Source organism: Lepisma saccharinum, chromosome 15 (assembly GCF_977018435.1).
Source record: "Lepisma saccharinum chromosome 15, izLepSacc3.1, whole genome shotgun sequence".
NCBI classification, from domain to species: domain Eukaryota; kingdom Metazoa; phylum Arthropoda; class Insecta; order Zygentoma; family Lepismatidae; genus Lepisma; species Lepisma saccharinum.
In genome coordinates this window covers 9,610,269-9,637,562 of record NC_139243.1, presented here as the reverse complement: position 1 = coordinate 9,637,562, position 27,294 = coordinate 9,610,269, and the positions used below count along the sequence as shown (strand labels likewise).

The 27,294-nt window shown below is 38.0% G+C and overlaps 1 protein-coding gene and 1 non-coding gene across 2 annotated transcripts in view; one reads left to right on the top strand and one right to left on the bottom strand.

Annotated features, from left to right (window-relative positions):
- The window catches only part of hdm (meiosis specific with OB domains hold'em), a 34,968-nt gene continuing 7,674 nt past the window's right edge, over positions 1-27,294 (top strand). Inside the window, exons 1-8 of the mRNA XM_083137058.1 lie at positions 1-128; positions 2,444-2,575; positions 4,945-5,020; positions 8,483-8,672; positions 11,886-12,039; positions 15,594-15,785; positions 17,507-17,675; positions 19,777-19,972. Of these exons, the coding sequence (XP_082993184.1) occupies positions 8-128; positions 2,444-2,575; positions 4,945-5,020; positions 8,483-8,672; positions 11,886-12,039; positions 15,594-15,785; positions 17,507-17,675; positions 19,777-19,972 (1,230 nt within the window). The 5' untranslated portion in view covers positions 1-7. The remainder of the gene's footprint in view (positions 129-2,443; positions 2,576-4,944; positions 5,021-8,482; positions 8,673-11,885; positions 12,040-15,593; positions 15,786-17,506; positions 17,676-19,776; positions 19,973-27,294) is intronic.
- On the bottom strand, positions 24,843-24,914 carry TRNAA-CGC (transfer RNA alanine (anticodon CGC)). The gene has a single exon. It is a non-coding gene; the product is annotated as a tRNA-Ala (tRNA).

Genomic DNA, 27,294 nt, shown 5'->3' with positions numbered 1-27,294 from the left:
AGTGAAGATGAGTGCAGTGGGATTAAGAAGAATTTATCTGGCAGCCATAGGACCAAACATGAGCAACTGTTTGATTGTTGGTATAATAATTGCTAGGCAGGAACCACGAACAATTTCTAGCAAAAAGAGTAAGTTGAATAAGTATTGAAGTTTTCCTGGCAAACATGGACATTTGGAGGAGAGGGGAGGGAGGCACGCTCCCATCTGGGAAATGAATGTCAACCTAGAATTATAAATTTCGCACATGTACTTTTATTTCCGTCACAGTAATTTACGTTAATTATTCGAACTATGTTGCAGGAACATGATAAGCAGGCTGAAGGAGTGTTTATTTCAGGAAACAACACTATGCTGGCAAATGTGGTCTTACTAATGTTCAACCCCTTCAGTTCCAATATCTTCAAAATAATAGAATAATAAATCATGAAAATTTTGCCTACAAATGGGGTAGACATTCAGAGCCAACTTGTCTTATTCCTCAAATTAGTTTTGGTAATCCTCTTTAGTTTAAACACTACAAAACCTTCTTTAACAAGTTAGCAAAAAATAATATCAAGGAAGAAGAAAAGAAACAATACTGCCAAATACAAGATAGTATTCAAAGTAATTGGGTCTACAGGCATGAGCACTGTTGTTATGTAAAGCACACACTCCCAAACGTTTTTCACAAAGGTCCAAATTATGGTCATTTTGTCCTTAACACCCCTTAAATAAGAACTTCTTCCCACCTCCCAATGGAAGATTCTGCATAAATTTGTGATGTAAACAACTGCATTCACTCTGCTGTTATGAAAACTTTCTTAAACTGTAAACCCTAAAATAGCTCAGAAAGTCAGTTTGGATTCTTGAGAATCACTAATTATATGAAATTGGACCTCCATGTGGGCACTTTTGCCTTCCACAGTATAGAAATTCTTTAGCGTTGCACTCTGTTGAGAAATTTCTCACCAATTAAATTAGTCTCAGATTTGACACATTTGTTTTACCCATCATTATCTGCTTGTGAGTTGGACTGTCGGTTCGTTACACTTGTATGTGTGTGTTGAACAATGGTGGTCGAGTCGGTAGAATACAGGACTGCCACGTGGGAGATCTGGATTAGATTTCCGGGGTGGATGCGTTGGATTGAGTTGGTGTTTTAAGTCCACTTTATGCACAGAAAGGCTAATTGGGACTGGACCTACAGTTTAAAGTAGGGTCTGAACCACTATGAGCCTCCACCGGGTATCAAACCTGGGACCCCTTGATTACAAGGTGATGACGCTACCATTGCACCATCGGGGAGGCCCTCCAGGGTGAATCATTTCAGGTGGGAAAGCATATACTGACATTCACAGCAGACAGAGAGTGTCACGTTCCGACGGCATGGGATCTGTTACTGATAGCATGTTGTTGATCACAGTTAGATCTATTGCAGACTGCGGTGTTCCACAGTGTGCTTAACGAGCAACGTGATGAAACCTTGGCTTGGAAAGCTAACAAATGTGCTATGCGCTAGAGTTGAAGGGATGTGTATATCTGATTTCGCCAACAAGCAGTATGATTTGAGCCACTTCATGGATCGCATTCAATGGCATATTAACCAAATGAAGACACTGTCATAAATGTATGAAAAAAATTACAGTTTTTAATGGTGCAATAATTACATAACTTCTTGTTTCATCACACCCAGTCAAGTTGGAAGAACACACTTGCACATTATGTATGTTTAGTTGGAGGAATCAATTGTAAATTACTTTATGACAATAAATAATTAAACACCTTACAATTATATAATAAATAATAATAATAACCCATGGCTCTACAACCCGTAAGGGCCTTGGCCTATCTCCCGACTGACAGTTTCCCTTCCACAATCCTAGCTAGAGCTGTGGAGATCTTCGACCAGTAATGGGGTGACGTGTGGTCAGCACGTCAAGCCGTTATAGGAGATTTCCGTGACCGCGTTACGCTACTCATTCATAGCTCCCCAATTTCCTCAAGATATTTCTACCATCGTGAGGAAATTGGGGAGCTCCGAGTGAGTGAGCGTAATCCGGTCACGGAAACCTACTATAACGGCTGGGGATACGTCGGGCTGACCCCCCGACTATTCCAATACTGGTTGAAGATCTCCACGTTTAGAGGTGATGAAGGAAAGCGTGGGAGGGAGACCGGCAGTCGGTAGGTATGCCTAGGCCCTTCATGGGCTGTAGCGCAACGGATTATTATCATTATTATTTCTTCCAATTTCACTGGGTCTGATGATTCAAACCAGCAGTTTGTGAAATGTCACCTGTTTATAAAATATTATGCTGTTTATATAGGACATTTCAAATGAATTTTTTGACGTTTTTTCTTAAAACAACAGTTTGATTTTGGTGCAAGATAACTGAGTGTCATGTAGAGAAAATACGTTTAACGTCAAAGCTGCTAATGATTTCAAATGTTACTGCTTTTCCAGATCCAGACTCTGACAGAGGTGTCTTCAGTTTTACATTGAGGGATTCTCCAGCAGATTTCATCAATGCATCATTCTGGGGAGCAACGGAGTATGTTTCTGTTCTTGGAAGGAGTTTCCATGTTGGTGATGTTGGTAAGTACTTCATACATTAAAAATATGTTTCAAACAATGAAAATAACAGTTTACTTTTACCCACAAAACTACCCTTTTTTAACCTGGCAGAGGCTTCAGAAGTAACACTGGAACATCAACATTTGCTTCTTCTACTTGTGACTTCATCGAATCGTAGTACAATTTTCATAATGTTAACTCACAAGCACCTGTCCCCAGCAGAGACACACATTGGTTCTGATCTCACTTTAAATCGTAGAACCAGTCCTGATTAACCTCATTGTGTATACTATGAACTTAAAGTTTGACGAGAGCCACTTGCATTAAATTAAAGTTTGCAATATGTGTATAATCCATATTCAGGGTGTGTACAACAACCATATTTAATATTTCTTGACTTTCCAGGATATTTAATGTCTTTATGAAATTTCCTGATTTTTTTCATGACTTTTATCTCACTTCTTCAGGGTGTCTAGGTCAGTGAATTTGCTGAATTAAATGTTCATCATATCATACTGAGAGCAACTGGATTTTTGACACTTTGTAGTTTCTATTCCAATGTTTATGAGACTTTATTGAATACAGGTAGTTCTCCACTAGAGAGTATAAAATGGTACTTACAATTTAGAAGTTTGTGGATGAGTAGTTGCCAATATTTAAAGAATCTCTCCTCAGGTGTTGGATGAGGTCATTGGCACACCAAAGAGGAATGTTCCTACCCATGGAATTCAAAATTATTTTTCAGCAGCTTAACTCCCTCTCCAAAAACTTTATAGGTGTGTGTGCCTATCATTTGGGGTGATGGCCACCATGCTACAAATGAATTGAAAGGGGGGAAGGGTGGAGGGTGAGCTTTTGACAATATTCAAGAAAGATCCAAATTATTATAAGTACCATTTATAATTTTGGGATATATCTGATCAACAGAGCAATACGAACATTCCACAACTTCTTCTGTAGTCCATACAACACGATTTTCTCCCAAGATTTCTTTAGCCACCCCACAAACATGCAGATGACTATCGAAAACATATCAAACTCCTCGAAGATGGACATAAATAGAGTCTCTGAAACAATAGAATAAATGATTGATTGACTGAGTTGGTGCTTTAAGTCCACTTTAGGCACAGTAAGGCTAATCAGGACTGGACATACAGTTTTAAGTAGGATCCGAACCAGTATGTGCCTCTAGCAGGTATCAAACCGACCCCTTGATTGCCCAGGGACCCCCCCCCCCCCCTTTTGGCCCAGTATTCCTAAAAAAGAATAACGTCAATGGTAGGGAAATATGACAAAATGAAGGCTGACTACCAAGGAAAAGTATATATAACCCCTCCCTTTCGAAAATCCTAGGCACGCCACCGGCAATGACGCTACCAGTGCACCATCGGGGAGGTCCGAAACAAGGAAATAAAAATAACACTGGTTAAAATTCAGCTGCTTTCAACAATAACCACTAATCTACAAAGAGCAATTACCTATAACCAGCCTCCATGGTGGAGTGGTTAACACAACATGCTATGATGCCAGGGGTCCCTGGTTCGAATCCTAGCCTGGGTATGGATGTTCTTTGTCAGTCCCTTCATCATATCATCATTCATCCTCATCTTAAAGATTAGCCAAAAGTGACATAAAAGCGAAGTAAAATAAAGCAATCAATCATCTACCAATCATAATTCTCTACTCCAGTGATTCCCAACTGGTGCTTTCCAGATCACTCAGGGTCTGCATGCTTAATTCAATTGATCCATTTTCACAAGATTCATAGTATTTTAGTATATACCAAAGCTTACTTATTCATCCTAAGCTACTCAATATTTGTCCCCCAAAAAAATCAAAGATCGAAGGCAGAGTCCATTGTTTGTTGAAAAACAGGCGAGGACATGGACGTCTGCAGGATTTTTTCCAGGGAGGGGCAAGGAATGTATTTTTTCCAGGGGGGGCAAAGAAGGCACATTTTCTCCAATAATAGTGTTGTTCCCTCAAAAAACATTGCTTAAATTTCAATGTATCATATTCATGCAATAATTAACACACATTATTGCAGCTGAAATGAAATTATATGTGGAAAATATATAATTTTTTGTTGACTTTCATTTTCCAGGGGGGGCCACGGCCCCCCTTGCTCCCCCCTTTCCGAACGCCCATGGGCGAGGACCACAGATCTTAGCTAGTTCGTAAACACAATTCTAATCAATCTTGTTGGCATATAATAAGAGTATAGTTTCCATGTTTTGTATAGTTGCGCTATTCTGTAACAAATGTGTAACCTGTCATGGTAGCATAATATTTTCACCTTTTCCTTCCTGAACGGGTCATTTCTTTCTTGCAAGAGTTGCAAAAAAATGTGAATATGAAATGTTTGCTCACAATATTATTCCTTGTTACAGTGGAAATACACAACCCAAGAATTACATTTCGTCAACCTGGGGACATAGATGAAAAATTTAGACCTTCTGTTACCAGGTAAATAATTTAGGATAATTATTTAGATGAATGCCGTTGTATATGCCAAGGAGCATAGATGGAATATCTTTCCCAGTTATCTCTGAAAATCTCAACTCTGTCATTGTATGCTAAGACCCAGATTCGATCCCTGATTAAGTCACAATTTCAGACTAAATTTGAAAATTTTAAACTAAAGGAATCTCAAAACCAGGACACATTAGAACTGGAGGCACGTTGCATAAGCTGGGTGTTTCTGGAAAAGAAGATTATTGGTACAGCAGCTAGTGCAAAATACGGTGTTAGAGATTAAATTAGGGATGACCTGGTACCACTTCAAACCAATGTTGTTGCTCATTCTCTTTCCGATTCTCCTCAATACCAACACCAATGCTTCAAAATTGTAACAATTAAAAGTTGATCAAAACAGTGGCGTACGCAAGGGGGGGGGGGGGGTTACCAGGTTTAAACCCCCCCCTTGAGCTTTTGAAATATTATGGAAATTGCTGTAGAAAAAAATAAAAATGGCTAATTTATCACAGTCAAAGATCTGCGACAATAATAATAATAATAATAATAATAATAATTTGAATTATTATTCCCATGCAGCATGAAGAAAAACACAACATTCCAAACACAATCTAAGCGGCCGCAAAGTTCAAATTTGCAATTCTTTTTTGCAAAAAGTCCCACAGTGACTCTCACAAGAATTGTGAAAATTCCTTGCTTCGTCGCAGTGTGCCGACCTTATTGCAAACGTTCTTCCCGGTACTGATTTCACATCCCCTTGTGAACTCTCAAGTGATGCTGAGTCTACATCCACATCATTAAATAATGTTGAAGAAGTGCTTTGTGAATCACCTAGAAGTGATAAATGTGTTGGAATGTCTATAAACTTACTTTCCAACGAAAACATACTCAGTGGAATTTAGCAACATGTATTTTCACGCTTCATCATCATCCTGGGCGAGTTCCATAGGTAAAGGTAATGTAAATTCCCCTGTGCATATAGCACCGTGCCATGAAGGCACACGTAGTGGTGTGGTGGGCCCCAATTATCGAACTCGAACTATTTTGCAGGTGATGTGATCAGCACCATGCTCCGGCAGCCTTCATCTGCCAGGGTTGCTCTCAGGTACCCATTGCTATGAGGCTGGGTGCGGAGACAAGGCTGGATCAATTCCAACCAATTCCGTGAATCGAACCCGGATATCCCACGAAGTTGTCAGACTAGATCAGCGCGGCTCCTTGAATGAGTTTCATATTTCAATTATTTCAATAAATTTAATATATTTGCTTCTTTTTATGGATTTTCTTCACACTTAAAATGTCTGACTTATCATATATAAATAACCGTTGACTAGACAATTATTTTGTTACAAAGAAACAAAAGTAATTTTGTTGTATTTCTTTCATAAATAGCATCTGCATTAGTAGTAATTATTAGTAGTAATTAAACTAATTAATTAGTTAATTATAAGAATTATTAATTATTATTATTATTAATTAATTAAAGTATAATAAAACAATGTAATGTGAATTTGTAGAAAGTTTTCGAAATAACACCCCCCTTGATGAAATCCTGCGTACGCTACTGGTTCAAAATATTGATTAATATTAATAATAATAATAATCACTGTAATTAATAGCATCTTTAACTTCAGTCAAGTAAGGTTCTGCTGTGTGCACTTCATTTACTTCTGATTTATCTCCTATGCGAACATTTAAGAGGTCATTGAAGTAGTTCTTCCATCTATTTAGAATATCGCTTGGGTCAGCTAGAAAATCACCATCTTTATCTTTTATCAAGTTTACTTTAGGTTGCCACCCCTTTCTAAATTCATTTAAACCTTTATATAAATCTCCGATACTTTTGTTTTTGCTTAGGTAATAACTAAAATCTAATTATTGATAACAACTCGTTTGAACCTGTTTCCAAATTCAAATACTTAGGAGTAATATTAACAAGTGAAAATTATATTAAAGAGGAAATAAAAAGTAGGCTTAATTCAGGAAATGCATGTTACTTCTCTCTTCATAAACTTTTGTCTTCTCGTTTAATATCTAAGAAACTTAAAGTTAAAATATAAAAAACCGTAATTTTGCCTGTAGTATGTGAAACTTGGTCCCTTACGTTGAAAGAGGAACATAAATTGAGAGTATTTGAAAATAAGATCCTTAGGAAAATATTTGGACCTAAAAGGGATGAGGAGACAGTTGAGTGAAGAAGGTTACATAATTTAGAACTACATAATTTGCATTCATGTCCAGATATTATTAGAATAATTAAATCAAGAAGACTTAGGTGGGCAGGCCATGTGGCACGAATGGGAGAGGAAAGAGGCGTTTACAGGATTCTTGTTGGGAAACCTGATGGTAAGAGACCTGTAGGAAGGCCAAGACGAAGATGGAGGGACAACGTTGAGATAGACCTAAAGGAAATTGGTAGGGATGGAAAAGAGTATCTTGCTCAAGATAGGGGCAGATGGAAGGCCTGTGTTGCTGCAGTCATGAACCTTCGGGTTTAAGAAGGCTAGAGAGTTAGTTAATTAGTTTAATCACTGTAATTATATTAGAGTGCTGCACGGATTATGCTAGATAGCATACATTTGCTCAAGTGAATAATGGTCGGACAGGCAAAACGAGCAGTAGTACACGTATAACCGTAATATGTCTGTGTTAGTAGGCCCTCAAATATGGATCATGGGGTGAAAGTCGCAGTGAAATTGAAACTTAAGCAAACATAGTCAATATCTCCATGTTAAAATGAAGTTCAGTCTATCTTACCAATACACAGTGATACATGAAAATGAAACAGATGATTGGGAGCTGAAACTGCCAGGGTGGATATGTGCCTACAATTATTGTTACATTAAAATGATATTCCATTGTAAATGCTTGAGCGTAGGAGACTCGAACGAGTATGAGCCAACGAAAATAGTTCATTCCATTCAGTACTCTAAATTGTATGCATCAATTAACCAATGCTATGCTTTAAAATAGTCAAGAATTATCTCAGAATATTACAATGGCTGTCATTTAATCACAAAAATCTACTTTCTCACATAATACTGGTACTGAATAAATGATAATTCCAATTTTTTCATAATTTCCAGGGTATTGAGACTTCATAAAAGTATTGTGTGGCAGTTTTGCAGACCCCACAAAATACAAAAAAACTCCAGAAAAGTATCTACCAGTAGTAGTGCATAAACAAAATGAGGCTCAGGCCTAAATTAAATGTCAGAATTTGTACCCAAGAATAGCAGCAGTTTCTGCAATAATTTAAGTGCTTGTTCTAATCTAAGTGTATTTTGGTGCACGGGTGTGTCAATATATATTTACTTTTTTCCCAATGAAAAATTGAAAGTACTAAAAATGTCGCTTCAAATGAAAAGTGTTAACATTGTGGACTGATTCAAAGTTTTAAAAAAAGAAAGCTTTAAAGCTTAGCTACTATTTTACGGTCTCTTCCTTGCTTAGTCCTTTTCAGTTAACCTTGTCTGAAACCCACTCCCATCTACAAAGATACGAAGGCAACCCAAGCCAGTACATACCTCTGATGAATATTCCAACGAAGCCTCCCGCTGACTTCCTCACCTTGGCCGATGTTCACACCAATGGAGCAACTATGAGGGGAGAATGCGTTGACTTATTAGTTGCTATACGCAGTGTAAGTGCTTATGCTACAATACTAGTAGATAAGAAACCATCATTTCCAGTATTACACCTGCATACATAGAGACCTAAATGTTTTTCTGGTGATAAAAGCACATTCTCAACGAAGATTGAGTCATTTAAGTTGTTAGTAACTACTGTTTTTATATTCGTATTGATATCTAATAATTAGGGCCCGGATTCTCAGGTTTTAACCTATTTTATTCCTTACTTGGTAATGTCACTATTCCAACATATGAATCCTATAGGTCCTAGAAATGGCTAAAAGGAGTTAAGATCATAAAAAAGGCTAAATTGAACTTTTCAGCTAAATAAATGTAAAAAAAATCAAAAAATGCTGAAACCTTGTTTTGTTTCATCAGAGTGAACACATTGTTAACTGTCCTGCAATATGAAAACATATTCTCCCCCCCCCCTCCTCTCTCGCACACACACACAGAAGGGGGAATGGAAATGAGAGAAGCGAAAGGGCATGAGAAAAAAAAGGGAAGCAAAGCTGGCATTACAAAAGAAATAGCTTAACAATGACACGTTTTACATTTTTATTATTTTCTGTATTTTCTAAAAAAAACTGTGTTTTTTGTATGCTTTAAGTTTAGTAAACACGAAATATGTGGAGGAAATATGTTTGCAGTATTGATGCTCATGTAAATGCAAAGATTTGTGATTGATTTCAATAAAAATACGGGTAGGGGAAAAAATCCTAAAAAGGGCTAAATCATCTCTTTATAAAGCCTAAAATGATGTCTATAAAATCCTAAAACTCCAGGCCCTACTAATAATCCTGTGCGTAACAGCCCATGAAGGGCCTTGGCTTACCTACCGACTGCCGGTCTCCCTCCACGCTTTCTTTCTTCACCTCTAAGCGACCATCAACCAGGATTGGAATAGCCGGGTTTTAGTGTTGCTTTTATGCCACTTTTGGATAATTGTGGCAATGAGGATGAGTGATGATCAAATGAAATTGATGAAGGGACACACACAAAGAATACCCATGTCCAGGCTATGATTCAAACCTGGGAACTTCAATGGCAAGATTGAAAGTCAACCACCCAATGCACTCAGCCAATTTATTTATTTGCATCCTGTTTGTTCAATCACATTTTAAGTAAATACTGATTATGATTAAGCAAGTAGAATATTTTGTTTGTGGCACTAGTTGAGAACTGCCAAATCATGATCACTGAAACAATATAAACTTATGCAGGCACATATCCAGGGGGGAAGGCTCGGGGGGCTGAATCCCCTCCTGAAATTGTACAAATATATAATTTACATAGTGTATACTGGTAATTAATTTTACTGTATTGGCAGGACAACATCTTGTATAATAAGTTCTAATATACTGAGAAATTCATTTTCAGAGTTTCTACCCCCACCCCCCTTTTTGCCTTTAGATGGCATCTACTGGTAAATAAAATTCATATGTAAAGATAATCTGTGTTTTTTTAGTTTAAACCAAATCAATAAACAATTAATGAGCAAATTTGTGAAGTTCTTCTTAATTTAATTAAAACACTTTCTTGTTTCGAATTATTATTTTTACTTCACTTTTCTGCCATGACAGTATGGATGTAAAATGATTAGATGAAATTAGGCTGCGACCCAAGACTGGAACCTTTGGTTGCAAAATTATGAGTCAACCACAATAGGCTCTGTCACCAAGGCAGCCACATACAGTTGAGATTGATGCCTGATAATGAATGATGATTAGATTCAATAAACAAGAGGAAACAACAAAGAAAATGAAATGTGTGTGTGCCTGCCAGGACTCAAACTCAAAGAGCAAGATCACAAGTCAAGCAATTTGAATGTTGAATTTTTGTTTTATGCACAGATAGGCTAATTGAGACAGGAGCTACAGTTTAAAGTGGGATCAGAACTACTGTACAATGTATCTCCACAGGATATCGAACCTGGGACCCCTTAATTACAAGGTGACGACATAACCACTACACCATTGGGGAGGTCCTTCCAACATTTATTTAAGACACAAATAGCACTTGAAAGTAAATTTAAAATATAAAAAATGTATTGAGTGCCTCAGTTGTGTTCGTCTCTTCACTATTTCATCAGTTCATTATTCATCCTCATTAAGGACATGCGGGACAGTCTCCGCCTGGCTTTTCCCTCCAAGTCAGTGTTGCCAACTTAGCCAGATCTGGCTCTTTCGTGCACTTGTTTGCCTGTGACCTGGGGAGCCCGCCCCCATGCCTCACTGGTTCCGGCCCACGTAGACCAACTTTTGCCATGATTATACATTTTGCACGTGACGCAATATTGTTATATTGGCTGCATTGCCTCATCCTCTCTTATATCCCCAGCTACTTTTTTTTATAGTGCCGTGTTGGCGTGAAATTGGCATAATATTGTAATTAGGGAATCCTTTATTTTTGATTTCGTACGACCATGAGATGGGTGATGCCGCCGGATCTAGATGGTGAAAAATAAGAATAAATTGTCATCAATTTAGAGTTAATGGTAATAGCAGCACCCCACCCCTTTGACAACTAACATTACTCTAGGGAGCACTTCGTAAATCTAGCTCCTTGAAAGTCAGTTTTAACTCCATTCAAAGTGAAATTTAGCTCTTTTATGCGCACCAGGTTTGGCAACACTGCCAGGAGGCAAGCAGAAATGCATTGGGCATATGGGAATATTTTTTGATTTGTTATCTTGGGAAAATCAAATTTCCGATGGAATAGAAAATATATCAATGGGAAGAGGGCAGTTTGAAGAAGTGATTGCCCAGCAGAAAAGTCGAAACTTGCATTTGATTAGCCGTAACTTGATGATGAAGTTGATTCCCTGTTAGGAATACATGGGATTCGGAAAATTCTTATTCGTCATATTTTTTACAGGTCGTATCTAGCTTAATAATCAACTTTGAAAAATGCATTGACCTGCCACATGTGGAGAAATTCATACTCTCTTGTACTCCCACGATTTTCTTCAGTAGCATTGCCCATTCAGACAGTATTCAAATAAATGCACACATGGTGTGTAACTGTATCTCCTCGCCTTAACCCAAGAGGTAGAAAAGGAACAAAAAATTACTGAAATAAAAGTAGATTTGCCTGTATTACATTTCTGCCTGCTGCAATATCCATAACATTGATTTTCACAGCAAAGTTTATTTTCCTATAAACATTTGTCATGTTAGGATTAACCGTGGTGACAAGTGAAATAATTAAGTTTGTTGCAATAGGTTGGACCAATTCGCCAAGTGAAGACAAAAACTGGGAAGGAAATGGAATGCAGAGACATAGTCGTTCTGGACCAAACAAGTGCCGGTCTTCCATTACAAATCTGGGATCAAGATACAATCCATCAAGCTGACATGTGGCAACCGAGAGAAACAAGTAATAAGTAGCCATGTTTTGATTATTAAGTACAAAGTGCATGTATGCGAGTAGTGTGTACAAATTATCTTTCAGTTATATTTTAAATCTGGAACAACCGAGTTTAAGAACCACATAAACGTGTGTACTTGTTTAAATCTTCATATATTTTCAGAAATAGTTGTTGCTATCATAGAACTTAGAGATTTTAAGATTTTAATACCTCCTACCAGGCTGCTGTGGTCTAGTTGGTAAAGTGTCTGACTGCCATGCGGAGACCTGGGTTCGATTCCCAGGTTGGGTTATCTAAGGTTGGAATTTTTCCAGCTTTGTCCCTCCATAAAGCAGTTCTGGGACTCACCTAGCCTCAAATCAATGGGTACCTGGGGGCAACCCCGGGGGTTAAAGGTGGCCAGAGCATGGTGCAGATCACATCACCTCCAAAATGACCAAGATCAAGAATGTGTGGGGGACTACCCCCAAATCCCCTAAATGTGACTTCATGGCACGTGGTATATGCATGGGGAACTTTTCCTTTACCTATTTTTATAATAGAAAATTATACTGTAGCATTGGATTACTGTAATCCCTATTAGGTCAACAATCAGTCAATGAACCCACATGGAATAATGCCACATGTTCCCAGTAATTTGACAGTCTTGCAATATATAATATGATTATGTAATAGGTGTCAATCAAACATACACAACCACACACATATGTATGCGTAAATCAAGATAATATGATATTGAATGAGATTGCAAAACTATTGTCTCATTGAAGTATTTACGATTTCTATAACTTTTGATTGTGAATGTGTAAAATACACTGCTGTGCCAGGCCCGTAGCTAGAATTGATCTCCACGGGGGGGCTCACGGGTTATCAGGGGGCTTTGTAAACCAAGTCTATTTTCAAAAATTTAACAGTATTAAATGAAAGCAAATTGTGTGGGGAGAATTATGTTATTATAAAACATAAAATTTAGAAATATCATGCAAATACTACAGTTTTTTTTCTATATCTGCTAAAACATCTATTGAAGTACTGGTACTGACACCATCCCTTAATACACACTCCATACTATTTTTGTTGATACAGGTATTTATATCATACAAGTAAAAATGTACAATATTCGCTTCAATCATAGTGCCTACTATACCTGGCCGAAGTAATAAAACCCCCCCTTCGTTTCCAAAATTTTGGATCTGTTGTCATTTGACGCAGCTGTGAAAGGAATGTGGATGATGACGTTAAAGTCCCATATCTGTCAAACGAGAGGCTGCAAAAGGGGCAGGGAAGTTACAGATAAAGAAGCTCTCTTATGAAAGAACTTTCTAAAGTCTAGAGAATGTTCATGTTCTGTGAATTTATCTTCGCGAACTTGTGAACAAAATAATATATGCTGACTACATTTTCACTCTTCACCTCAAAGAAATCAGAATACAAAATAGTTTTACCTAATGTCAAGGGGACTGGCGGCAGAGCCAGGAGGGGCTATCCCCTGCTAGGCTGCGGGCCTATGCTATGCTTAGTGTATCAAATGATGTCTGCATAATATTACTGCAGCAATGGTCAACAATCTCCTATACAAATAAGTAGGGCTCGTAAGTTGAAGACCTATAAAGGGACCTAAAAATATCAAACCAAGGACCTAAAAACGGAAAAATGGATGTATAAATGTAATCCAAATTAATTAATAACTTCAGTTTTAATTACATATTTAATGAATAAAGAAAAGACATTCTGGTGGTATGGAACACAGTGCGAAAAAACTATATGAATGAAATGCATCTTCTTTCAGACATTATATATTTTTTTTAGATTAACATAATTTGAAAAATCATATTTGGCCTAACCACACTAGGGTTACAGAAATAGGGTTACAGAAGAAGGTGAAGTTGCAAAAAAAAAGGCTAAAAAAGGACCAATAAGCCAAAAAACGCCGAAAAAGGCAAAAAAGGACAAGTAAAACCCACCTTTTTCTGGCGTACAAAGACCCAAAATGAACATATATTATCTTGGGCCTCGTCTTCAGACACTAGGAAGAAAAATAATTTTTCCTCAACTTCCGAGCCTTACAAATAAGGTTCCTTCACCCTGTGGATCAGTAGCGTACGCAGGATTTCATCAAGGGGGTGTTATTTCGAAAACTTTCTACAAATTCACAGTACCATTGTTTTATTATACTTTAATTAATTAATAATAATAATAAATTAATTAATTAATAATTCTTATAATTAATTAGTTTAATTACTACTAATGCAGCTGCTATTTATGAAAGAAATAGAACAAAATTACATTTCTTTTGTTTCTTTGTTACAAAATAATTGTCTAGTCAACGGTTATTTGTATATGATAAGTGAGACATTTTAAGTGTGAAGAAAATCCATAAAAACAAGCAAATATATTAAATTTATTGAAATAATCGAAATATGAAACTCATTCAACGAGCCGCACTGGTCTAGTCTGACAACTTCGTGGGAGATCCGGTTTCGATTTCGGGAATTGGTTGGAATTTATCCAGCCTTGTCTCCGCACCCAGCCTCATAGCAATGGGTATCTGAGAGCAACCCTGGGGGATGAAGGCTGCCAGAGTATGGTGCTGATCACATCAACTGCAAAATAGTTAGAGATCGAGAATCTTTGGGGCCCACCACACCACTACGTGTGCCTTCATGGCACGGTGCTCTATGCATGGGGGAATTTACATTACCTTTACCTATGGAACTCACCCAGGATAATGATGAAGCGCGAGAATACATGTTGCTAAATTCCACTGAGTCTATGTTTTCGTTGAAAAGTAAGTTTATAGACATTCCAACACATTTATCACTTCTAGGTGATTCACAAAGCACTTCTTCAACATTATTTAATGATGTGGATGTAGACTCAGCATCACTTGAGAGTTCACAAGGGGATGCGAAATCAGTACCGGGAAGAACGTTTGCAATAAGGTCGACACACTGCGACGAAGCAAGGAATTTTCACAATTCTCGCGAGAGTCACTGCGCGACTTTTTGCAAAAAAAAAATTGCAAAATTGAACTTTGCGGCCGCTTAGATTGTGTTTGCAATGTTGTGTTTTTCTTCATGCTGCATGGGAATAATAATTCAAATTATTATTATTATTATTATTATTATTATTATTATTATTATTACTGTCGCAGATCTTTGACTGTGATAAATTAACCATTTTTAATTTTTTTCTACAGCATTTTCCATAATATTTCAAAAGCTCAAGGGGGGGAGTTTAAACCCGGTAACCCCCCGAACTTTGCGGCCGCTTAGATTGTGTTTGCAATGTTGTGTTTTTCTTCATGCTGCATGGGAATAATAATTCAAATTATTATTATTATTATTACTGTCGCAGATCTTTGACTGTGATAAGTTAACCATTTTTAATTTTTTTCTACAGCATTTTCCATAATATTTCAAAAGCTCAAGGAGGGGGGTTTAAACCCGGTAACCCCCCCCCCCTTGCGTACGCCACTGCTGTGGATACCAACCAAAGATCTTTTAATTGATACGTTAAAAACATATCATTCTAAAATATTGTTGTTCTTTTGCCCTGATAGTTCTCTTCATTGCCGATGCCAGAGTGGAGTGGAGCTCGTTCCGTCGTGGCATGGTTGCTTCGATAGGCTCCCGAACAGTCATTTGCCAGGACCCCGACACTCCTGAAGCTCTAGCCCTCCAGAGCTACGCTAGGACTGCACCCATACAAGCCACGGCTCTACTAGACCATTTGGCCAACTCCATACCGGATGGTTAGTGCACAAGAACCAAAACTATTGTAATTTTACCTGTTTAGTAATAAATTTTTACATTAATAAACAAATGGACTCTTACAAAATGTTTGCCAATATCAATAAAACATTGATAAAAATATACTAATAAATTATATATTACTGATCAGGTACAAAGTTGCAAATGTTTCATGAAGAACCTGCACAGTTCAATACCCTTCTTAATTGATGTATGTAACCAGGGGTGCCCTTGGGGGATAATGGTGTGGACTACACCATCAAACCTTCTGGGTTTCTTTATAATAATATAAAATTCAGCATATATATATTTTTCTACAGTATATGTTTACTCATTGGCATCATGCTTCAATATGTGTGATGAGGCAAGGGGATCAAAATATATTTCCTTAGTAACTATTTTACTTTAACTGGTTCCAAGTCACTTTTGCTACTAGGTGCACCAATTTTAATCTGTTAAATGAATAAAAGGAAGAATTTAAGGGAAGGGGAATGAAGTAATTGTTCAGTAAAGCTTTAAAAGAGTAAATTTCAGTAATAGGACAGTAGTAAGACATGCGGTCGTAATTAATTACTTTATAGGGATTATGACTTAATCTAGGGGGAGGAGGGGTTGCATGTGCCATTGGCCTTGGGGAGGAACGGGCACCCCTGGGTGATTGCAATGGGTTTTTTGCACTAAATTACATGTTTCACACTCTTAATATTTACTACTTGAATAAATTCAATATTTAGTAGTAAATTTTATGTAGTAATTCAGAAACTATCTCTGATGGCCACAAGACTATGCTCTTATTCAATCAGTAAAATTAACGTAAAGATTCTCTCGGGCTTATGACTTGATGAGTCGTAAAAAGTATTCCAAGCTCTCGAGAGGTAAAGTCACTCTCATCCTCAGAGTAGAAGTGAGCATCAACTCAATGTGTGCGTGTTTGGAGATTGAAGTTCCTGGTGAAGATGGCAGACCAGTTCAAGCCCCTTGTCACTATTTAGATTCTGCTTTTCCCCATAAATGTCTATTGCTTCTTTGAAGATGCAGTCTCAGTAGTTTGATGATTTGGCGATAATTTCTGTGTTGCTGAAATATATTCTATGGCCCTTGTTGGTGGAATGTTCGGCTAGTCTCTGGATGGAAATTCTTGATGTAACTTTTTTCTCTGCACTGCAGTTCAATTGGCCTGCATGTTTAAGGCCTAAACTGTCCTTGGGGTTGCGAAGTTGGCTCCTGATGTTCGATGGTGGTTTGTGAATGGTTTTTATGTTGTGTTTAGCAAGAATGTGGCTGATAATTCGAGAGAGGTTTCCAGTATGTGGTAGGATGGCTATCTTCTGGTCCTCTGCTTTATCCAGGTTTCCTGGAGTGGCCCAATTCCTTTCCACAACTCACCTGGTCGATAGCCTGAGAGAATCTTTTCATTTCATTCGTTGGCAGGAAAGCTTCAAGTCTTACTTCAGTAAAATTAATGTTAATTTTGTCGATAAACTGGTATGCCTATATTAGCTGGTGCTATTGTTGTACAAGATTGATTGATTTGCTTTATTTTACTTCACTTTTTGTGCCACTTTTGGCTAATTTGCGAAGATGGGGATGAGTGATGACATGATGAATGGACACTTACAAATATCCATACTCAGACCGGGATTCGAACCCGCGACTGTTGTACAAGAGAGAGTGCAATGAAAGAAAGAGTCTTACTTAACAGTTGCTTTCTTTTCTTTGTCAGCAAACAATATCCGCACAGTGATGACCGTCCGCCAGGTGCTTGATAAGGCATGGTCCAACAGTCAGGAAAATTATATGAATGGAGAAGAGTCTCAGTTCACTGCTCTGCTGTATTGCTTCGTGTCTCATCTTGACCTTGATGGATGCTCAAGGGTCACATTAAGCCGTTGGTAGGTATTCATTCGACTTGATGCATTGTTATAAATAAGCCATGTTGACTTAAGTCTTTTGGTGTGATGTTTTTGCATTTTTATTTTGTGTCACTTTTCAACCACTAGTGACAATGAGGATGAAGGAACACTCGCAAGGAACACCCGTGCCCAGATTGGGTCTTGAAGCTTGGAACTTCAGAGACAAGATCGAAAGTTGATCACTTAAGGCTCCGTTGGACCTTTGGCTGATGTTTTCGAAATTTCCTCTACTTTCAAAAACCGCAATGATATTTCAAAATCTGAAAAATTACATCTGCTTAGAATTCCTTCTAGAGCATTAATTTGAGTTTTCTTGTGAAAAATAGGCTTCACATAGATATTGTGAATACCTAGACAACAGGGAAAGCAAACACAAAGAATCACGATTCTCCTTTTTAAAAATCAATCTTTTCAAATGAATCCAGTAAAGAAGTCAATAAAAACCAAAATAACACCATTAAGCCTTGTTTCCATGATATAAAAACTAAATATGCTGACCAAGGCAGAAATTTATTTTATTATAAAACATAAACTAAACGTAACGTTTCAACCTTCTAGCAAAGTCTTCTTCACACTCTGTACCAAGTTCAAATGTAACCAGGTACAAAACAGGACGATATATATATACACAAACATTACTCCCCTCCAGACTATTAGAAAGTAGTTCTGGAACAATCTAGCAGGTGGCTTTCCCTTGTCAACTGTACTTTCACCTGATAGAGAATGTCGCTGGACTCTTTATCTCACACTCTATTTCCTTCATTCTTCTTCCTTCTTGTCTCCTCTTTCTCTCTTGTCCTTTCCACTCTTTCTAACACCTTCTTCCATTCTTTGTTTAACTTCAGTCCCCCATTCCAGTTCATTGTGTCTTCTTCACCTTTCTTCTCTATGGAAGGAGTCCAAGGAAATAGAGAAGAAAGGTGAAGAAGACACAATGAACTGGAATGGGGGACTGAAGTTAAACAAAGAATGGAAGAAGGTGTTAGAAAGAGTGGAAAGGACAAGAGAGAAAGAGGAGACAAGAAGGAAGAAGAATGAAGGAAATAGAGTGTGAGATAAAGAGTCCAGCAACATTCTCTTTCAGGTGAAAGTACAGTTGACAAGGGAAAGCCACCTGCTAGATTGTTCCAGAAGTACTTTCTAATAGTCTGGAGGGGAGTAATGTTTGTGTATATATATATCGTCCTGTTTTGTACCTTGTTACATTTGTACTTGGTACAGAGTCTGAAGACGACCTTGCTAGAAGGTTGAAACATTACGTTTAGTTTATGTTTTATAATAAAATAAATTTCTGCCTTGGTCAGCATATTTAGTTTTTAAAAACCAAAATGGTAATGCAAACCTTATTAAAATGTGGTGGGTGATCCAAAATCAGAATATTTCCGAACTTGCCCCTGCATAAAGTGTCTCTGGGGTTCACCCAGCCTAATATCAATAGGTACCTGGGAGAAACCCTGGGGGGAGGTAAAGGTGGGTGGAGTGTGGTGCTCATCACATCACCTCCAAGATGGCCAAGATCGATAATATGTTGGGTCCTACCCCCACATCTCATAAATGTGCCTTCATGGCATGGTGCTTGGGGAACTCTACCTTCTACCTTGCCCGATTACAGATTAATCTTTGAACTTTTAAAACGAAGTTTGAAAATGGCACATACGAAATATTTTATTGTGTATCTCCAGAATGCAGCTGTCTAATATATCCACCTTTACAATTCCAGCTTCCTCCAAGAAAAATTACTTTCTATGCCATTGTCTCCACTGACTACATCTTACTTCTGTCTTTCTTTCACATGTGACTTCTGAAACAACATTGTCAAACCAATGTTGAAAAATATGAAATGACTTTCCAATTTTTTGTTCAAAGAGTATTGCCACAAAAGAGCATTGGAACTTGTACTAATAGATGTTCTAATGTTTTAACTTATTGCCTATAAATGTATTTATTGAAAATAAATTTGAATTTGAGAATAAAACTGTTGTGCCTCTATTTCTTGTTCTTGTATTTAGAATACATTCTAGTACTAAATATATCCAACCCATCTCTCCTAATTCTTAATTTTCATTTCCTCCTTCCCTAGTTCCCGCTGTCAGATCCCTGTAGATGAAAACCTAGGAGGTGTATGTGTAAATCTGGAGTGCCCTGTAGGCTCTGGAACTGAAATAGCTGCACCTGAAGTAATGTTTGACCTTCGAGTAACATTAAGCGACCACACAGGCTCAGTGTCGAGTTGCCGTCTTGTTGGTTCTACTGCCGAACGAGTACTCAGATGTACGGTAAGTATATAGCCTTTATTAATTGAAACCAATTGTCTGAACAATTGATCGCAAAATTCACCAACAATTTATATTTACAATGAAGGTCATAGAAAAATGTATACTTGTCCTTTTTAGGAAATTTTGGGTGTTCGAGTTTTAAGCATCATGATATTTCAAAAACATCAATAATTAAAGACCTCCCACACAATAGGCACAAGAAATAATATCAAAATATTTTTTTTCAGAATAGAACAAAATAAATCTTCCAGTGTGGCACCTCCAAAATTCCAGTGTTGCCTAGTTGTGATGGCAATTGAAACCGTTAGTAGCAAACTCGTGGTTTTAAAAGTCAGAAAAAAACTATGATTGAACTCGATCGTCTGACCACCTATCACCCAATGAAAAGACAGGCCTTGACCCTGAAAGAACTGTAGTGCCCTGGAGCTTTTAGGAGTAAATTGAGAATGTTAGAATGAATTTACAAACAGCAGACATCAGTATAATGTAAAAATTGTAAAGTACTTTTAAAATATAGTTACAAAACTAAGACCCACTGTGAATCTTTGATTTTTTTTTATTTGATTTATTTTATTTTACTTCGCGTTTTGTGCCTCTTGGCTAGTTTGCGAAGATGGGGATGAGTGATGAAATGATGAAATTGATGATTGGACATTCACAAACAACCAAGCCCGAGCGGGATTCGAACCCGGGACCCTTGGCATCGCAGCGTGATATGCTAAGCACTAGGCCACAGGGTCTGGCCCACTGTGAATCTTTAATTGGTATTGGGTCATTATATTGATTGATTGAATTGGTGCTTTAAGTCCACTTTATGCACCGTAAGGCTAATCGGGACTGGACCTACAGTTTAAACTGGGATCCGAAACCACTATGTGCCTCCACCTGGGATCGAACCCGGGACCCCTTGATTACAAGGCGAGGACGCAACCTCTGCGCTATCGGGGAGGCCTTGGGTCATTATATAAACTACACACATTCTTCACAGGAAATTTTCTTCGTATCTGAAGATCTTGTATGGATGAGAGGGGGAACTGGAAAAAGGCATTTTCTCTATCTCACTCTGAGATGGAAGTTGCAGAAGTTGTCCTTTGAGGGTAGAGTGATGGAGTCTGATTTATTGTTTATTAGTTTGAATATAAAAAAAAAAAATTACACCTTTCTGTTTTCAAGGGAGGTATAGTACCTATCAGGTCCTCCGTAGCCGAGCGGGTTAAGGCATTCACTCGTCTTGAGATCGTTCGCTGCGGGACGGCGTAGGTTCGAATTCCGGCTCTGGTCGGAATTTATTCGGCCTACGTATAGGGCCGGTGGCAACCCACCATCGTGAGGAAATTGGGGAGCTCCAAGTGAGTGAGCGTAATCCGGTCACGGAGACCTACTATAACGGCTAGGGATACGTCGGGCTGACCCCCCGACTATTCCAATACTGGTTGAAGATCTCCACGCTTAGAGGTGACGAATTAAAGCGTGGGAGGGAGACCGGCAGTTGGTAGGTATGTCTAGGCCCTTCATGGGCTGTTGCGCGACGGATTATTATTATAGTACCTATCAAGTAAATCCTGGTGATAAGGTAACACCTTTGGATTGGGGATTAGAGACACTTTTTTTTTTTATGAAAAACTAAATATGCTGACCAAGGCAGTAATTTATTTTATTAAAAACATAAACTAAACTTTTTTTTAATTTGGAGAAGATTACCTACGGATTTTACCAAAAATTACACCTTTACAATGAATAGGATAGGTGATTTCCTAGTATAAAATAATAATTTATAAAAAAATTCCATTTTTCACCAATTCGAAAGGATTTTTTTTCATAAATGTGTAATAAACAACAAAATTGAGAAATTTCTGCATAGATTTTTCATGATACAGTTTTTTATTTCGTTTTGTTTTTATTATTACCCTTGAAGCAGCAGGATTGTAATTGAAGGGCTCGAGTGAAAAACATGGTAAGTGCAGGCCCATTGCTAGAATTAATCTCCAGGGAGGTGCTTTGTAGACCAAGTCCTTTTTCGAAAGTTTAACAGTATTAAATGAAGGTAAATTAAGTGTGTGTGTGTGTGGAGGGGGGGGTGGTCATCAAGTTAATGTAAAACATAAAATTTAGAATTATCATGTAAATACTACAGTTTTCTCTATATCTTCTAAAACATCTCTTGAAGTGTTAATTGACTTCTACTGACATCATCCCATACTACTTTTGATGATACAGATATTTATATCATACAAGAAAAAATACATAATATTCAATCATAGTGCCGTACATTGCACCCCTGCCCGAAGCAATAAAACTCCCCTTCTTTCCCAAAAATTGGAAGCTGTTGACCTTTGATGCAGATGTGGAAGGTACAGATAAAGAAGTTTCCCTAAAAAAGAACTTTCTAAAGTCTTCTATCAAGACTCATCAAAAAGATGAATGAATGTAATAGCTGCTGTCTGCATTTTCACTTTTCACTGCAAATAAATTATACAAAAAATACTTTTACCTAATGACCTAATGTCTAGGGGGCCGATGGCAGTGCCAGGGAGGCTGAGCCCCCACAGGCTACAGGCCTGGGTAAGTGACATTTTGGTCATTCCTGAGCAGTGGCGTAGGGCAGTTCTCTGGGGCCCCCTTCAGTGAAAAGAAGAAACATTGAGATGATGCCAGAGTGGAACGGATGCACAATAGTTAGCAACCCCCCCCCCCCCCAGTTGTAAAATGAATTAACTTGAACCCTTCCTTCCCACTTTTTGTCATCGACTTAGGCTATATATCAGTTTAGTAGTTTGTCGAAACTAAATCAGGGTGGTCTGAATCTCTGAAAAATAACTGGATGAAGAAATGAGAAATGTTTTCTCTTACTTCAACACGGTGGCACAGCGAGGATTCTTTTTTTAAGGAGGGTGGAGGCTTCACACAGCCAACTATTTTGTTCGTGATCCTTTGTATTTTTTGTTCAAAACGTTTTTCTTATGTAGGTTACATATAATACGCATATATTTTTAAAAAAAATTGTTTGGGGAAGTTGTTTAAAGGATAGTAAACACTCCTTTTTTGGACTTAGAGGTGGATGCACCTTCAGCGCACAAAGCCATCGTCTGGCTATGCCAGGTCAAGATTCAACGTAAGAGACGCTCACATTACGCTTCTAATACTAATAGTGAGTTATATACTCAAGCAAACTTATCATTTCAGTTACAGGGGTTGAACTGGACCTCTACATTGTCAATGGTGACCTAATTTAAAAGAGTAAATTGCAATCTGCTGCTAAGAAATAGAGGCGGACTCAAGTCTTGAGAGATAGAAAATTAAGCAGCGACTGGACTTTATTCACTCAAAATTTGTTACTCAATGAAATGCCGATTGGAGCACTTTGACCACTGCATACATTGTATACCGTGCATGGCAAAATTGGGGCGACAGGACCTAAGGGCAAAGGGAAAATTGCCCCTGGGCTCAACATCCTGAGTTTTTGGGTCCCTTTGAAGTAAAATGTAATAGGTGTGGACAATGTGGGAAATTTATATCAGGTCTTATTTCAATCTCATAGTGAGGCTTGCCGCCCCCCCCCCCCCCCCATGAACATATTTGGTGGGAAGTTACATTTTAAATATCAAGTAATATTAATGGCAATAAAAAAGGTCATAAATTATCAAGTTTGTTTGTTTAGGTATTGTGTAACAATAAGGCATCGACTGGTTGAACAACTGAATCTTTCTACTCGATTCACAACTGTACTACACTATGTACACTATACTACGTTTACGAAAGCTATGTAGCTATGAGATGAGAGAAGTTGCTATTGATTGCCATCTATGAGCAAGTAACTTAATTCTGAATTTCGGAGAAGACCCATAATGTCAAGTTGTCTGGGCCCCTCTGGCTGAGACAACACACCACTGCTTATTATCGCAGATGTCGTCATATCATATGTTACTGGGAACCAAATTTCTCTTTCATAAATTCATTTTTTAAATAAGCGACAGTAACTACTGAATTTCTGGGATTATATAAAATTTCAGGATCAGAGAGAGAACATAACGGGGCCCCTGCAGCTCCCTCCCCCCTCCCGCATGGCGGGGCAGCTGCTACGCCACTGTTTCTGAGTTCATTAAGAAAAAAAGGTTATTAGAAGCTATAATAATGAAAAAAAAATCAGAGATCTACAGCCCTAAAGGCCTTGGCTGCCAGTCTCCCTCCCACAATCCTACCTAGAGGTGTGAAGATCTCCAACCGGTAATGGGGTGACGTGGGGTCAGCACGTCGAACCCCCAGCCATTGTAGGAGATTTCCCGAACCAGGTTACGCTACTCACTCGTAGCTCGCCAATTTCCTCATGGTGGTAGGTTGCCACTGGCCCTATACACGGGCCGAGAACCCAGGTGGACTCGAACCCATGGCATCCTGCAGTCGGATCACAAAGCACAATGCCTTACACTGCACTGCCATAGAGGAGGACCTTTGCATAAATGTGTAATAAACAACAAAATATTAAAAATTCTGCATAGATTCTTCATGGTACCGTTTTTTTTTTTTATCATAGCCCTTAAAGCAGCAGAATTATAAATATTAGTAGTACCTTTCATTTGTAAGCAATTATAAGCAATCAAATGCTATAACTAAATGTTAACTCTTAAAACATTCAAGGTCATTCCCTGGTCATGGAAAATCTTTGAAATTACAAAAAAAAAACATCAAAAATTAATTATACCTTTTTCTTAAGTTTTCAGGTATATTCTCAATTTCTTTCATGGAATTAATAATCGAAAATTAGAGAATAAAATGGAACACACGCAAATGTATTCAACATTTTAGGAATCCGTACTTTCCATTTCGACTTACTTGAAGGCAATTACTCAACGAGAAGGGAAAAAAAATAATGTGGAGGTGCTGGGGTTCGAACCCAGGACTTTCTGCATGCGAAGCAGACACTCTACCACTGAGTTACACCCCCAAGGTGCAGTTTCGTGTATAAAATCTCTTACACACTTACCCGTTGTACCTTACTCCATATTTGAGGTAAAATGAGGTCATTTATTTGTGTTTTATGTTAAATAGGATTGTTTTGCACGACACTGTGTGAAATTAAGCAAAATATGTTACATTCGCCGTTACGTAGTTGCCGTGTTCTTATTTATGAAAACAAAGGCGAGAAAGTAAAAATGTTTTATTCGTTCTTTTCCGAATCCTTTAATCCTTGACGTCATTCACATTTATTAAATCGAAAATTTTCAATAATATTCAATATTCGTGTTTGAGTATTTCATTACTTGTAAATATTGCATTTTACACACTTACCTCTCTACCTTCAGTGACTAGAGAATATTTTTTATGCTCATGCGGGGGGGACGCATTTGCCAGTGCAAAAATAAAATGTACAAATATCGAAGAACATCGGAGTGGAGACGCAGGAAAAGCTTGATTGTGATTGAATCACGGTCGTCCCTGATTAAATTAACTCTCTCTCACCTACTGGCGTACGCAAAGTGGGGGCTGATGGGCATGGACGTCCGCAGGATTTTTTCCAGGGAGGGGCAAGGAAGGTATTTTTTTCCAGGGGGGGCAAACGAAGGCAAATTTTCCCCCAAAATAGTGTTGTTCCCTAAAAAACATTGTTTAAATTTGAATTTATGGTGTTCATGCGATAATTAACACATATTATTGTCGCTAAAATGAAATTATATGTGTGAAATACATATTTTTTGGCTGACTTTTATTTTCCAGGGGGGGCCACGGCCCCCCCTTGCCCCCCCCTTCCGGACGCCCATGCTGATGGGGCTACAGCTTCCCGAAAATTTGTGAAAATCAAGGCAATAATTATTATAATCTCGATATGGATTACATAGTATTTCCATGGTATTTCTCTTCTCTTCCGAGTAACCTTTGATGTTAGTCCTACGCTGATGTATTTATCAGAACAACCATTCTTCTTGAGAACAGCATTCTTCAGTTCTTCACCAACGAGCAGTGGCGTATACTGAGTCTAAGGTCTGGGCTATCTATGTCACGTGGTCCTAGGCTATGAATAGAAATAAGTTTACCAACTCCTAAAAAATCAGGTTACCAACTCATAAAGAAATCAGGTTGCCAACTCATAAGAAATCAGGTTGCCAACTCCAGAATCACCGTCATCATCTCACTGATCTGAATAATTTTATTTACAATTTCTGATAGATTGTTCCCCTGTATTTTATTGTCTAGACTTCAGGCTTCGCAGATAGCCTAGCTAGCCTAGAATATACGCTCCTGCCAACGAGATACGATCTCATACGAGAATCGTGTGTTAATGTGGCCATAAAAGAGACAAACAAGAATATCAGACACCTGTGTAAAAACTTTAGTAATGTCGATATTGTTGATGTAAGCAGGCTAGAGAGAAACAATTTCACAAATCACGGCATTAATCTGAACCGATCTAGAAAAGAAAAGGTGTCAAAAGCAATATACATAATAATAATATACTGAATACATCAGAAACCAAAGAAGAAAGTGCAATCCCATTGAACTGAAATGCAGTGGCGTGCGGTGACATTTAAACTAGGGTACGCAACATGGGCCAACCGAAATGAATTATGGGGGCTAGAACCCCCCCCCCCCTTCCTCCCTGGCCATCATGTTATTCAGAAAATAACTTTTTTCTACAATTTTATAATGGGAAATTTCTCATCCTTGTATCAATATCCAAATGTAACGAGGTAAAATATATGTATGATATTTTATATTCGCAAATATATTCTGATAGTAGCTACGTAGAGTCCAACAATTCAACTTTGATTATTTCCTTCATGCAGTGCGATGAACATTGAACGGGAAGGAAATGGCTCAATCATTTTCCGTCCTTTCAAATTTCATGTAATAAATTTGATATCTCAGTATCCTCTACTATTTCACAACACCTTTCGCAGAGGAAACCAACGAATAAGGCCAACAATAAAGTTCCACTGTTTTTCTACTCAGTCAATCACTCTGTAGAGATATTTTTTCTTCTTCTCAAAAATCAAAATGCCTAATATACTGCTTACCATCCTTCACAACTCCTGCCTGAAACAATTTTTCCAAATCAGGAACAGACCTTCCATTTCGGATTGTTTACACTTTTTTCGTAAATTCCGAAAATCCCTTCTCCAGTATGTCATCAATAACTCCCGGTCCCCCTATTTTATCACTTCACAGCACCGACAAACAATAGAGATCCTGTAATGTAAATAATATGAACGAAACACTCGCTGCAAATTTCACACGACAGAAGAAAGCAAAAGTCAACCTCCCACGGTACCTTGTGTCCGGTCCCGCCTATATTCCTTGCGGTCCCGCTATACCCGAAAACCACGCGT